The following is a 14,488-nucleotide window of genomic DNA, read 5'->3' as shown; positions in this document are numbered from 1 at the left end:
GGGGAGTCCTGAGAAACAGTGTTCCCACCATGTCAGCCAAGCAGGGTAGAGCTCTGCTAGGGAAAGTGAGCTCATAGCATGCGCAAGTTGAACCTTGGACTACTAGGCAGGAGTCAGAGGCCGGAGCCAAGGGGAAGCCAGTGTCATAGCTTGGTAGACTCCAAATGTCTTCGGTGACATTCCTTATCAGTAAACACACAAGATACAAACAAAATAAAAGCCTGCACCTCTTAGGAAGACGCACATTTATTGTAAATTATACATATTCTCATCACCGTATTAAGTCATAGACAGTGTAAAGCAAACAAAATACTCTAAGGGTAAGAAAATAGATACTTTAAGGACAAGAAAAGACCTACCTAGCAAACGGTCTTGTAGCTCACTCTGGAGAAGCCTGAGATGCCTAGGAAGGAGTTAGGTATTGAAGAGAACTGCAGAACAACAAGGAAAGAAAAAATGGTGCCTAATACAGGGTTGGTGCCATCTCTCTGCACAGCCATGACTATGAATTGTGTTCTGTTGTTGGTGCGGTCTCCTGTACAGTGTGACTGAGGGCTGTGTGTTCTGTTGTCCACTCAGTAGGAACTGATGCACTTGTTTTTTAAATTTAGCCTCATTGTACTAAAGAATTGGCTCTTTATGCAGCTAGAATTGTCTGCCAAGGCCTATAAGACACATATAAAACAACCAGAGAGAACACTTGTCTACACACCCCTTGAAGATTACTTATTGGTGTATCACCTACCTATGTGATGGTGACCTCCCTATGGGAGACTTTCAGCTAGCATCTGACTTCAGATTAAGTAGGGAAGGCAGGGGGCCCAAAGTAAGCCTCCAGAGGTCTTGGTCCCAAGGGAACGTGTGACATGTGTGGTATTGCCTCCATGCCAAGGTCTGGCTACAAGTATATCACTCTAAGAGAGCCCAGAAAGAGAGTGTATATATGGGGGGCAGGAGGATGTGTGGCACAGGGGCGGTCAGACATCTCCCATGAAAGAACTTTGTGAACATATCAGGCTCTCAAGCACTCCACCCCTTACCACAGCTACTACAACCCCATTGCTGGTCCTGTCTGCACCCAAACTTCCCATATTGTACTAGACACAGAGAGTGATCCATTCACATATTCAAGAGGAACACTGTGTGCTGGGGAGGTAGCTATGCTTATGAAGCCCATACCAGTAGGTGATAGATAGCCAAGAGTAAGTAGGCAAAACAATAGAATGCCAATGCTAGTGGTCAGAGGTAATGCAGAGGGGAACAGAAACAAGGTGACAAGCAGAGGAGCTCTGAAGAATTCCAAACAATTTATACCAATAGTGTTGGGAGGTGTAGCTCAAAGGGCTTTGCAACTACCATGCCTGAGGCCCCAGATTTGAGCCCCTGCACTGCAAGCAATGATCGCAGCACCAACAACAGAATGTGGCATAAGAGGCAGACAGGAGCAGCTTGACCGTGGCAACACCTGATAGAAGCACGGGCAGTGGAGAACTGACACTGGGCTTAAGTCATGTGCCAGTGTGTGTACTGCCCATGATGTCACAAGGACACTTCCCATCTGCGGTTGTCTTCTTCAAATCAGCCCCAGCCTAATAACTGGGGTGGGAGGTGGCCAGTGTGGATCAGACAAACTCCAGTCCAGGGATTTCTTAAAATTTCTGGCCAGGACCCCATACATTACCAAGTTCTTCCAAATCCAGGAAAATCCTGAAAATCTCTCAGGGCCAAGAAGAGCCTCCACACAGTGGCTTGATCTCATGAGACACTAGAACCAGAAAGGACATGAAGAGGGAAAGGGGAAGGAGTAAAACTGGACACAGTGTACAGTCTAGTTGTTCTCACCTAAAAAGAGCTAAGGGAACAACAGGGAAGGACAGTGACCAAGGCATCTCCAAGGAGGTGACATTTATCTGAGCATTGGAAGAGGTAACTGAGAAACGCCCATGTCTGAGAAAGTGTGGGTCATTTGACAGCCAGCAAACAATACGTCTAACATGGCCAGAGTGGGGCCAGCAAGGCAGACAGGCCAGGGTATGAGATCAGAGGCAGACAGGCCAGGCGTAGGAGGAGTGAGGCCATGGTCTGCGCCCTTTGGATTTCATCCTGAGTGTGAGGAGAAGGCGTGGGGAGCTTGAAACACAAGAGGGACACGAGCTTGTTTCCACTTATTATCACTTGGGATAGTCCTCTAGTTGGAGTGGAGAGCAGATGAGGGTAATAGGACGCGGAGCCAGCTAGGGATCGGCATACACCAGTGGACACCCCAGGAGAAGGGCACTTGCCTGAGAATGGCCTCAGCACATGACAAGAACTCTTGATGGGGACACCAGGAAGCACAGGAGCGCTCTTGACTTCACTTTTGCTCAGTGGTGCTTAATGTTTGTGAAAAGAAAATATATACCACACTTTCAGTCAGTTGCTGTACGTTCTTCTCCCAGAGTTGGGAAAAATAAAATGAGGTTCCTAACGTGTCTACATTCCAGAGGTTATAATAGAAAGGCGGAAACATGGCCTCTGTCCTGCCAGAGCTGTTTCTAAAGTGTAAAGAGCTTCAGAGCAGTCCAGTGATCTTAGGTAAGGACGCACTAGCCTCATGTTCCATCCCCTGAGCTGCCTCCAACCCTTTGGAAAGGAAATGTGGCAATGACCGAGTTAAGTGTCTTAAGTCAGGAAGTAAAACAGGTAACTTCCTTGTGTGTTTGTCCAAGTCAGGGCTCACGTCTTGGTATTGCTCAGATGGATAGACAGAGGCCTGGCCTAGATAGTTTTCCCCCATATTGCTGGCGTCCACCTCCCCTGTTGAGGCTTGCTTGGCATGTCTGGGTGCTTTACACATGTTTGGTCTACAACTTGAGCGTCTGTTACTGATGCCGGCTGGGCTCACCCATCTCCATGTTTGCCTCCAGAGATTGAGATGGTGATCATGAAGCTTGGCAAGCTCTCAGAGGTGGCCACTGCCGGGGCCTCGGTGCAGGAGCAGAACACCACAGACGAGGAGAAGAGCGCTGCCACGAGCTCAGAGAACGCACAGTGGAGCAGGTAAGCGGCTAGGCACTGCTGGGAACTGCTGCACAGCCCCTCGCCTTGAGAAAGGGTAAACACCTCATCATGGCTTCTTCTGCCCACCAGCCTACCAGTTGGCTCTGCTTCTATTCATTTCCTCTGCTCTGGCCTCTAGCCACGCAGAGATACAAGCTCTTGGAGTACGTAAGGGAAGAGCTGGCCTTAGTCACAGCCTCATGCCCTTTTCTTTGACAAGGTGGCTAGTCCAGGACAGTTGGTAGCTAGGCTGGGTCTAAAGGATGGAGGCCATTCCCAGGAAGACCGTCTCCTGCGTCAGGCATGGGACCCCCATCTCAATCCCTGCTTACCATCTTGCCCATGTCTGTGAGGCCTTTGCCCATAGTCAGAGTGATTCAGTGCTGCCACCTGTCCTGGCCCTGTTACTCTGACCTGTTGTTGTCACCTCAGAGATGGCTTGCAACGCTGATGTATGTGCTTCCAGAACACTGCTCCTTTCTGTGACCCTGTGGTGATGTGCTCAGATTTGTAGGATCAAATATGGGGAATCATGTTTACCTGAAACAGTAACAGTGTAGCTTTGTGAAATGGAGGAGAGCATTTTGTCTGATTGGGACTGAATGACTTCTTTTTCCTGCATTTTAGGGAACAGGGGTTTCTAAGAGTTGATTGGGTTCTTTTTAAACCTTGGATGACTTAACTGGTAACTGTGACCACATAGCTTTCTAATTAGCAGACAATGACTCAAGTGGCTGAAGCTGGAATCCTACAGGTTTTCTGTGTGTCCCTGAGCCTGAGGCAGCATTCCTAACACCCACTTCTCAGCCTGAGAGCAAAGGAAAATGGCCATCTGTTTCCTAGAGCATCAGCTGAATCTTGATGTCTATTCCACCACAGAGAGAACTGGAACTGCTGGGGTTTCCCTTGTACAGAGTTTAGCCTACACTCGGGGTCTGGTTAGACCCAAAATAAAGTACAAAGATGCCCCCCCCCCAAATTTGTTGTTTTGTTTCGGGACTAGCTTAGTAAGTAGTTTTCTCTGGCTGGCCAGGAACCCCCAGAGTTCACTTGTCTTTGTCTCCTAAATGCAGGGATTAAAGATGTGCACCCTGCTCAGCAATCCTTAAAAGATAAATAAATGATGCACCTCCAGAAAAATGTGAAAACTCTTTAGGAGTACAAAAAAGAAAAGTCAGTGCTCCCAGATGTTCCGACTTCAGTGTCTCTTACCAACTTTTCACCCCTTGTCCCTAGTTCATTCCTGTCTTGTTTTATTTCTCCCTTTTGTTATCTAGTACTAACCTCCGTGTCTTTTTCACATCACAATCCTGTTAGTAAGTGGATGCTTCGTGGCTTCATAATCCTTCATCTCATGCGTAAAAGACAGCTCACCCACTAGCCTCCCTTGGTTATTGTACTTGGTCATGCGTACTATTTCCAAGTGCAAATGCAATCCAAATTGCAGCCAGCTAACTTAGAGAAATGTTTTACACTTTACCCCAGTCTCAGATTTGGCATAGTTATTGCCAGAAGCTTATAGAGCCCAAGTCTGCACATAGCAGAGCTGTGGACATGATTACATGGAGGAGCCACCTCCGCAGGGACCCTCTTAAGGGCACTGTCCCCTTAAGGTTTTCCTTTTAAGTTTTGTGTATCTAGCATTTATGTGAAACATGACAAATACATTTTTACTACTTCTTTATTTTCATTTTTCAGCTTAATATTCTGTGTTGATGCATTATGTAGCTGGGGACTCAGAGTGAGGAGGTAGGAATGTAACTCAGTAGCAGAACATTTGCCTACCATGCTCAAGGCCCTCCACTTCCATCTCCAGATCTGCCTCATCAAAAGCCTAAAATTCTCAAGATGATATGGAAGATTCTGCAGCAAATGGTCTCCTCTGAACAGTCCTATTTTCTATTTTCAGTCCTCATAGATAGTCCATACTGCTAATGCCCACGTGTCCTTCCCGGTGTGAATACAGCCTCGATCGCTCTCTGCAGAACTTGGCTTTCTTCACCTCAGCCTGGCATTCAGTGGCGCGGCCTCAGATGGGAGCGCGGCCTCCTGCCCCCAGGCCCGCCCTGTGCTACTGTGTTTACTGTTACTGAAGTCTTGTCAGGCTAGGCCCTACCTTGGGAAGGGTGGCATTTGGGCGGCATTGTATTTTCCAGGTTGTGGCTACTTTTTATATCAAAGAGTGAGAGACCTCACCATCAGTTCTTCTAGTCAAGGAGTATTAGCCCAAGAGGTTGCTAAGCCAGGACACAGTCAGAATTAATTCACGGAGAAGTGTCCTTGAAATAGCAAGTATAGTAATCGAGTGCAGGGCATGGCCCTATGCTGAGGCCCTCCAGTCAGCCTCCTGGGCTGTAGCACTTCTGAGCAGTTAAGGAACTCACCAGGGGGTTTGTAGCAGGAAAAAGCAAACTGGCATTTGAACCCAGGAAGTGTGACTCTAGCTGTACCTTTAAATGTTTCTAATGGTGCCTTGCCCCATGGTATAGGTCTGTTATACTGGTCCTCTTCTTATCTTGATTCCTCCCACCCTTCTTTAAAGTAATGATGCATGCCTGTGCTGTCTGCCAGCTGGCATGGGAGTACCTGCCGTCTCAGAGTCACCGTGACTGTTAAGTGTCTGAGTGGTCTATCCTTGGTCAGCCCCCAACTCTGCCCCCATAGCATCTTTCCAAGGTCAGAGTCCATCTCTCATTTGTATGGATGTGTTCCCAATGCCTGATTCTGGACCAGGCATACTCTGCATTTACCACAAGCTAGTGGCCTTAGACCATGAGAAGCAAAGACAGCTGATGTTGTCAGGTGAGAGAGGGAAATGCACACTGTGCCAGAGGCTCACAGAGCTTTCCTCTTGTGCAGACCCTTCCTGGATATGGTGTACCATGCCCTGGACAGCCCTGACGATGATTATCATGCCCTCTTCGTGCTCTGCCTCCTCTATGCCATGTCTCATAACAAAGGTATGTATGCTTCTTCTCACCTGCCTGGTGTTTGTGACCATGATGTGCTCTGTAGCAACCTTCCTCTTCATTGCTGCGGAGGGAGGAGGGACTTTAGAACGGAGTTTCCCCCCTGGTCTCTGAGGCTGACTCCTGCACTGCTCTCCTTTAGTCTCATTTCACTTCTCAGGTGTTTTCTGCAGACTGAAGCCACAAGCATTGGTGACTCAGGCCTGGTCAGGAAAAGTCAAGCGTGGCTGTCTAACCCAGTGAGGCGGCTTCCCCACTGTGGCTTTCTACAGACCCCTCTCTGCTTTACAACTAACCTAACCAACGACCACTTTCCTGACATCAGAGACAAACCAGTCAAATTGGAACCTTGGGTTTGCTATTTATAATACTTGATATTCTTGCCGTGGGCTCAGTGCTAAAATAGGCCTGTGTGGAAGCCTAGGTTTCCTTTCTGAAGAGAGCTGTGGTTCTCCAGCTTCCTTGTTCAGGCTGTGTGGCCAGGCCCCAGTTCCAATGGAGCTGACCGTTTACTGGCATGTACCAATCCCTCCCTCAGTGCCCAGTGCTGGAAGCTGATTCTAGTGTTGGCCCATCTTGCTCCCCACAGCCAAGTTTGGAGACTTTCCTCAAGAATATTCACAAGAACTAGAGTTGGCATAGATTGACACACATTGTCAAATAGCCTTCCAGGAAATTTATATTGGGAGTAGATAGAAGTGATGCTACTAAGAAGACAGCCTATGGCTGGAGCAGAACTGAATGTCCTTTTATTTATTCCTAAATCATTAGTCTTCAACATTAAGCCAGTCAGCAAGAACACCTAATGGCAAATGCCTCCCCGCTGCTGTGTCTCCAGCCTTCCTGTTGAAGGCAACTTCTCGGTCAGTTTCTCACACGTCCTCTATGAACTCAGTTAAGAGGACAGCCAACTGCACCATGGCTCCTATGTTGTCTGTATGGCCAGCTGCTGGGCCTACTCTTCTCTTGCCTTCAGGGTTAACACAGTGTTTGACATCTGTATGGAAATGCCTGTTGGGTGTCTGGGTGATACTTGTTCTGCATCTCCTTAGTAAATAGCACTAGGGTAAAGCACAAGGTTGCTGCTTTGTTGTCCAATGTCCATATCCCTCCCCCGCTTACAACTGTTCTTTGCAGTTCAGGAATCTTTAGCTTCTCCTTTAACCTCTACCCTTTTGTCCCTGTTCTGTGGAGTATCTAGAAAGGACCTGCTTTTCCACCTTGATTTGATTTCAAGGATTCCCTTCTCAGACCTTTAGCTGGAGGGTTTTCACCCTCAGGTACAGCAACAGACATCTGGTAGAGGTGAGCTTGAGGCAACTCTCCTCCATCATCTGTGGCCAAGCAGTGGAAACTGCCTCTCTTCCATGGAGGTGGAAAGGAGAGCCTATAAGAAGGCCTGGGGCACCTCACAGGAGCCTAGAGACTGATGAAAGAACCAGGGAAGGACCAGAAAGGACTGCTAGAGACCTCAGCAATGAATACTCATGAGCCTTCCCATGTGGTCCTAGTCAGTCCCAAGATGGTTAATGTTGGCTGGGGTGGGATCATAGCACACTCGATCCTGAGCTCAGCCCTGTGTCTGGGACTCTCCTTCAGAAGTGCAGTAGCCGCCACCACAGTGTGGACATGGCACCTGTACCCAGAGAGCCTTGCTTTCTTATGCAGTTGTGCTCTCTCTGGATGTTCTCTCTTCTCCAAGTCACTGCCTGTGCTTCCCTCTCAGCGTTCCACTAGAAATCACCTTCTCCAAAGCTGTCTCCAGTTCTCCCGGGTAACTCTGGGTTGGTTCTACCTGCTGTGAAATTTTGTGCACATTGCTGGATATGACCTGCTAAGTTTTTTTTTTTCTTAAGGTTGTTTTGTTTGTTTTGGTTTTTGAGGCAAGGTCTCATGCATCCCAGGCTAATCTGGGATCCACTCTGTAGCTGGGGATGAGCTGATTCTCCTGCCTCTCAGGGCTGCGATTAGGTGTGCACCATCATTCCTTCCTTTGACAGTGCTAAACCAGGTCTGAGCTGGGGTAATGCTCCACCAGCCGAGCTGGAGCCGCAGTCCCCACTGAGAAGGACGTTTGTATCTGCGTTCATAAGTGATGCTGCTGTCCGGACGCACTGCACTTATGTACTTAGTTTTTGAGGAAACTGTATTATTGCCGGGTGGTGCTGATGCACACCTTAAACCCAGCCTCAGGAGCAAAGGTAGGCAACAGAGTCAGAGACAGCTCCTGCTCCCACTGTTAGGAGCCCCACAGGAAGACCAAGCTACACAACTGTAACGTACCCAGAGGGCCGAGGGCAGTGCCATGCAGGCTCCCTGGTTAGTGGTTCATTCTCTGAGCTCCTATGGACCCAGGTTAGTTGATTCTGTGGGTTTTCTTATGGTGTCCTTGACCTTTCTGACTCCTACAATCCCTCCTCCCCTCTTCCGCATAATCCCCCGAGCTCTACCTAATATTTAGCTGTGGGTCTCTGCATCTGTTTCCATCAATTGCTGGGTAAAGCCTCTCTGATGATAATTGGGCTAGATGCCAATCTACGAGTATAGCAGAATATTATTAGAAACCATTTCATGGACTTTGTTTCTTCTGTTCATTTGCTTGTTTACCAGTCCTGTTTGGGTCTATCCTAGGTTTCTAGGCTATTCATTCAGCCTCTGGGATCTGGCTCTCCAGGCGGTGTCAGAGGTGGGCTTCCTCTTGTGACATGGGTATCAAGCTGGACCAGTTATTGGCTGGCCACCCCACCCCCCAACTTCTGGGCCACCTTTACCCCAGCACTTGCAGTTCGAAGGTTTTATGGCTGAGTTGGTGACCCAATCCCTCTACTGGAAGTCTTGCCTGGTTACAAGAGATGGCCAGTTTAGGCTCTGTGTCCCCCCATTGCTAAGAGTCTTAGCTGGGACCACCCTCATAGATTCTGGGAGTTTCCTTTGCATTGGTTTCTAGCTTGTCCCAGGAATGCCCCTGGTCCCAGGGCCTTACATTCCAAATACTGGGATTGCAGGAGAGCTCCAGCACACTCGACTAAAGGAAAGTTGTAACCACTGAGTTTCTTGTGGCAATGTTAGAATTTCCCTCTTGCGTGAGCTTTGCTGATTCACATCTGTCAAGGCATTTGGTCATTTCATCTAACCTGTCAGATGTGTTATTACAGTATGTCCAGGGCTCTCTTCTGTCATCTTGCGTTGTCTAGAAGATCTGAGACTGGGCTCTGTCTAGTTTGTGATATTGATAATTTGGGATCATCTCATCTTTTTCTGATCACTTTGCCTAGAGGATTATCAGTTTTACTGACATTCTTGATGGATTTCCTGTTTCACTGATTTCTATTCTTAAATTTATTTCATATATTCTGCTGCTTCCTACAGATTTACTTTCTTTCTGTGGTTTCTTAAAAGTTTAGATTATTGTGTGTGTGTGTGTGTGTGTGTGTGTGTGTGTGTGTGTGTGTGTGTGAAAGAGAGAGAGAGAGAGAGAGAGAGAGAGAGAGAGAGAGAGAGAGAGACTGACTGACTCATCATTGTTTCCAGAACATTGTAGCCAGACCAGACTTTTGGCTACCTTATAGGTTCCACCCTTCTCCACCTAATCCCTCCCAACCCTCCAACACTAGGTAGAAGAGAAGGAAGGCTAGAGAGGAAGGGTGTTACTATCATTAGGCTGTCTCCTGCTGATTAGGAGCACTGAGTTCTTTGGGGCAGTTTTGAGATTCATCATCAGGACATCTCCAACCAACAAATGCCAGCAGCCAGCAGAAGGAGGAGCAGCAGCAGCCGAAGCCCCTCTCGGAACTCTAGCGTTTTTATACTCTCAAGAGCCCCCAGAGTTCCAAACGTCACATGCTTGCAGATCATCAGGCATGCATGTGGTGCATATAGGCAAAACATTCATAGATATAAAGTAAAAAAAGTAAATTCCAAAACATTTTAAAGAAGTTCACAAACAGTTTTCTCAGTGTTACTAAAACCAGCATGTTAAAGAACATGTGTTTAGCCTGGAGTTGACTTGTTGTTGTGTGTACTTATTCTGGGGAGACCCTTAGCATCCCTGTTGGAAAACCACACAGGAGCCTCCCTGCAGGAGTCAGGAATGACTTCTGGACTGTTCTTAGACCATGTGTTTGAGGAAGAAGTACTCAAAACGAAAGTTGGCAAAGGATGGAGCCACAGGGTGCACAGTGCCGGGAATACATCTGCCAGTGCTCATATATACTAGGGCGGGAAGGTGATTCAAGAAGCCAGCAGGCTGGAGTCATCCTAGGAGGAAGTACAGTGGCCCAAGAGCTCTGTTCTTGTGAGCCATGGTAGCTATAGAGCCAGTTGAGCCTGGAAGTTTCATACCTACTTTGCATCCCTCAAGATGGACTCTAGTAGTCCAATCAGAAGACATAAGCCATGCGGGATGTGGACAATGTGAGTAAGGATTGAGGAAGCCTAGCACATGCCCTGTGCAGGGTACTGCTGAATGAACTGGGACCATTCTGGCCAGTCATATCCAAGTGAACAAGAAGAGAAATCAAGGCAATGGGAAAGGGAAGCAGGAAATGAGAGAGCAGAGTGGAGGTAAAGCCAGGTCCCTGTCAGAGCAGCCAGGGAATGCTTCTCCAAAGGACAGAACAACTTATAACAGAACTGGAAGAGTACCACGGAGTTAGCTCTGTAAGGATGAAGCAGACCGCTCCAGACAAAGGGCCTGCATAGGGAAGTACAGACATACTGTATAGGCCCAGTGAGACTGGCCAGGGAGGCATGTGAAGAGATTCGGGTTTATGCCAAGTATAGTAGGAAAATCCTAGAGAACTTAAAAGCAGGAAAACGCCCTCAGAGAGGCTGGAGAGATGGCTTGGCAGTTAAGAGCACTGACTGCTCTTCAAGAGGACCCAGGTTTGATTCCCAGCACCCACATGGTGGCTTACAACCATCAGTTAACTATGTATATGGTGCACAGACATATATGCAGGCAAGGTACATGTGCATATAAAATAAATAATGTAAAGGATAAGGAGGGGCTGGAGAGATGGCTCAGTGGTTAAGAGCACTGACTGCTCTTCCAGAGGTCCTGAGTTCAATTCCCAGCAACCACATGGTGGCTCACAACCATCCGTAATGAGATCTGATGCCCTCTTCTGGTGTGTCTGAAGACAGCTAGAGTGTACTCACATAAAATAAATAATTCTAATAAATACATAAATAAGGAAGGAAGGAAATTTTTTTAAAAGATAAGAAAAAAGGGAGGAGACTATCCTCAGATCCAGTTTCCAGAGGAGCCTCCAGCTCTGGGTTTCAGCTTGGGGGAGTGAGCTGCTGGAGCGAAGCTGCACATGTCTTGAGGAAGCAAGCAGTGGAGTGGTGTGGGCTATGGAGGTGGAAGGTCTGTGACAGACTTGGAAATCAGCAGGCTATGCAGGTAGGATAGACCTCGAACTGAGTGGGAAGGGTGAGGTCCAGCAAGAGAACAGGTCAGTGGGGACCCTACAACTGCTCAAGGGCCTTGTGCTAATGTGACAGGAGTGGCCACAGCTGAGGACCAAGCCTTCCTCCTGATGTGGATGGGAACAATCTGGGTGGTGACCAAATTCCTGACTCAAGTTTCTCTGTGACAAATAGTGTTTAGAGCTAGTAAAATTGGGCCATTTAAACAGGCAAATTAAAGAAAATGTTAAAAAAACAAAAACAAAAACAAAACTCAAGTTTGACAGCCAGAGACCCTGACACCCTGGGGAAGCTGCTGGTGGAGGGGCTGCTACACATGGTGTGCCAGCCTGGCCCCTGGGCACAGGGGCTGCCTTGAGTGACTTCGAGTGGTGGCTGTTTAGCTGGCTGGCTTTCTGGTTAGCTACATTTGATTCCAGCTTCTCTTTCCCATGCCCTTCCCCTGAAGCAGTCCCCAAATAAGATATTCTTTTCTCAGTAGATATTTCCCCCTTAGAAAACAATTTCAGCCTGAAAGCCTTGTTAATAGAAACCAAATGTGAGCTCAAGCCTTCCCGTAAATCTTAGTAGATGAGATCTGCTCTGAAACGAAGGCCCCACAGTGGGAAGGGTTGCCTGACTAAGGAAGGCGGTAGCATGATTCAGCTGGGCCACATAATAAATTCTGGTTAGTATCTGTAATAGAAAATGCAAGTCTGAGTAGAGACTGCGTATTGGGCGGCTCTGTAGTCCTAGTCTCTCCATTTCACTCCCTGTCCAATCCCGCCCCCACTGTTTACCTAGGAGGCACTTTGGGCTTTGGAATTTGTTTTGTTTTGCTAAGAAGTTCCTGGAACACCACCAAGAGGTATAGAAAAGCTGAAAAGTGGGTGACAAGATTCTGGGGATGAGAGCTGGCAGACACTACTTTGCAGATTGCAGCTGATGCAAGCTGAGAATGGGAAATACATTCCAGACTGACTTACAGTCCGCATAGCTCTCAGAACTGTTGGTCTAGAGATCGCCAGTGCTGCCAGTGCCTATGAGGCTACAGCTAGAATAACCTGAGGTCACAAGCAACAGAAAACTGAGTCGACATGTTTTCTTTCCTGTTCATGTCTACTCCTCGATCAGGTCTCCATCTGCTTCCTTTGCCAAAGGTGTCTCTTCCACCCCTGACCTGTGTGTGCACGGCAGCTAAGAAGAATCTAGAAGTCCAAGCTAGGAGGGAAGCCTGACTACAGTGTGGAGCCATGCCTTTCCTATCTCTTCTGGGTTCTTTGGATTTGTTAATTGAAAGTGACAATCTCTATACCTCTCTCCATCCTGATCGTTGGCAGGAAAGGAATGAGGGCGCACACGGCCGGCTGGGAGGCAGATCTCAGATCTCAGTGAGTCCTGTGCTGCATATAAAGGTCTCTGTGGAAGTTTTCTTGAGGCACTCGAGACTTGAGGCAACAGGCAAAACCTTATTTCAGAGGCTTATCTCAGACAGAGGGAAATGACTGGAAAGAGGCTGTCGCTCATTTGCCACCAAGCCTGCCTTTCTGTAACTGAAAACCATACCACATGTACGGATCATACCTGTGTGCCTTCTCACATTTTATATGCATGCCCTGTCATGTTTGGGCAATGACAAGAGTCGGGAAAGTGAAGGTTTGACTTTGGGTCATGTTTTAGAAGGGTGGTAGTCTGTCGGGGCTGAAGCATGAGACAGATTATTGTATCATGTCCTCAGTCAGAAAGCAGAGCGATATACTTGAAGTGGGTCGTCCCTCCTCTGCTAAACCTCTATGGAAATGCCCTCCCAGACATGCCTGTCTGTGTCTCCTCTGTCATTCCAGACGTAGTCAAGTGGCATGCGAAGGTTAAACCATCATGGACCTTGTTCCTTCAGCACCATCAGACAGTTTCTTTTAGTCAGGTAGTTCAAAATCCCAAATGAAATGCTTCCCCGCACACTGCTTCCCAAGGCTGTTCACAGTCATGATGCACTGCTTGTCACAGAGAACAAGACCGGATCCAGCCAGGCCTCCTGTCTCCTGGCCTGTGTTGAACTGTCCAGCTCAACTGACTGACTGCTCAGGATCTCCTTTCCACAGCTGCTTGTGTGGTAACCTTTCTCCTGTTCAAATTGGAGCACTCTTTTGTTTCTTTGGTTATTGTTGATTTGTTTTTGTTTTTGTTTTACTTGTTTGTTTTTTTGGTTTAGTTTTGCTTTATTTTGTTTACAGTGGGCCAGAGTTGATTTCAAATAATTAACTAACTAAAGTCTGGCGAGACAGTTTATCAAGTAAAGGTGCACTTGCTGCCCAGCTTAGCCACCCATGTTTGATCCCTGGGCCCCACACGGTAGACAGAGAGAGCCAACTTTCATCAGTTGTCCTCTGGCCACTACACTTACGCCACCATAAGTAGATATAATTAAAATCTTTAAATAATAAAATGAGTTAATTCAGTGAGTGGGTTGCCCATATCTATAATCCCTACCATTTTCAGGAAGGTGGAGAGCCGTTGGTCAGTCTGAGGCTACGTGTGAGACCTTCTTCAAAAATAAAAAAGTACCTCCATTAAGATCTGATCCAGTGGCCTTTGAATTGAGAGTAATAGCAAGACACACATACTTTGGGGCAGGTAGAGGGAAAAATGGACGAGCAGGATCTCATAATATGGGCAGAAAAGCAGAAAATGGAGTTGGCTCTGGGCTTTTTCCTACCTCTGCGGTCTTAGCAGGCTTCTTCTTTGAGCTCACTTTATGTAGACTTATTTTATTCATCTCTTTTTCCTAGGCTCGGGGGTGGAACCAGGGCCTTGCAGGTGCTAGGAAGAACCTTCACAGGAACTGTACCCTTCCTCTAGAAATACCTTGTCTGTATAGAACCTAAGCTTTTCGATTGGTTAGTTGTTTGGAGTTAGGTCTTGGCATATGATGAAACCTTCTTGAGAAGCACTTGATTGGTGTTTGAGGGCTCTAACTGCTTTCAGGGTGGTGGCAATGTGTGGTGTTGTGTATTGCTACACACACCTTGACAACTGGGGCCCAGGCAGAGGGGTGGATTCAAAGGAAC

General features: G+C 47.5%; 1 protein-coding gene across 14 annotated transcripts in view; it reads left to right on the top strand.

The window, feature by feature from the left end:
* Clec16a (C-type lectin domain containing 16A) overlaps nt 1–14,488 on the top strand; it is a 196,522-nt gene that overhangs the window by 63,993 nt on the left and 118,041 nt on the right. For 13 of the 14 annotated variants that reach the window (XM_063268510.1, XM_063268511.1, XM_008767506.4 and 10 more), the window contains 2 exons: nt 2,907–3,039; nt 5,899–5,999. In XM_063268510.1, coding sequence (XP_063124580.1) covers nt 2,907–3,039; nt 5,899–5,999 — 234 coding nt within the window. Of the gene's footprint in view, nt 1–2,906; nt 3,040–5,898; nt 6,000–6,127; nt 13,534–14,488 lie in introns of those variants that run through there. The other variant, XM_039087046.2, reaches the window with a different exon arrangement.

Source organism: Rattus norvegicus, chromosome 10, assembly GCF_036323735.1.
Source record: "Rattus norvegicus strain BN/NHsdMcwi chromosome 10, GRCr8, whole genome shotgun sequence".
Classification (NCBI taxonomy): Eukaryota; Metazoa; Chordata; class Mammalia; order Rodentia; family Muridae; genus Rattus; species Rattus norvegicus.
Note: the sequence above shows the minus strand (reverse complement) of the source record. Positions and strands in the feature narration are given on the sequence as shown.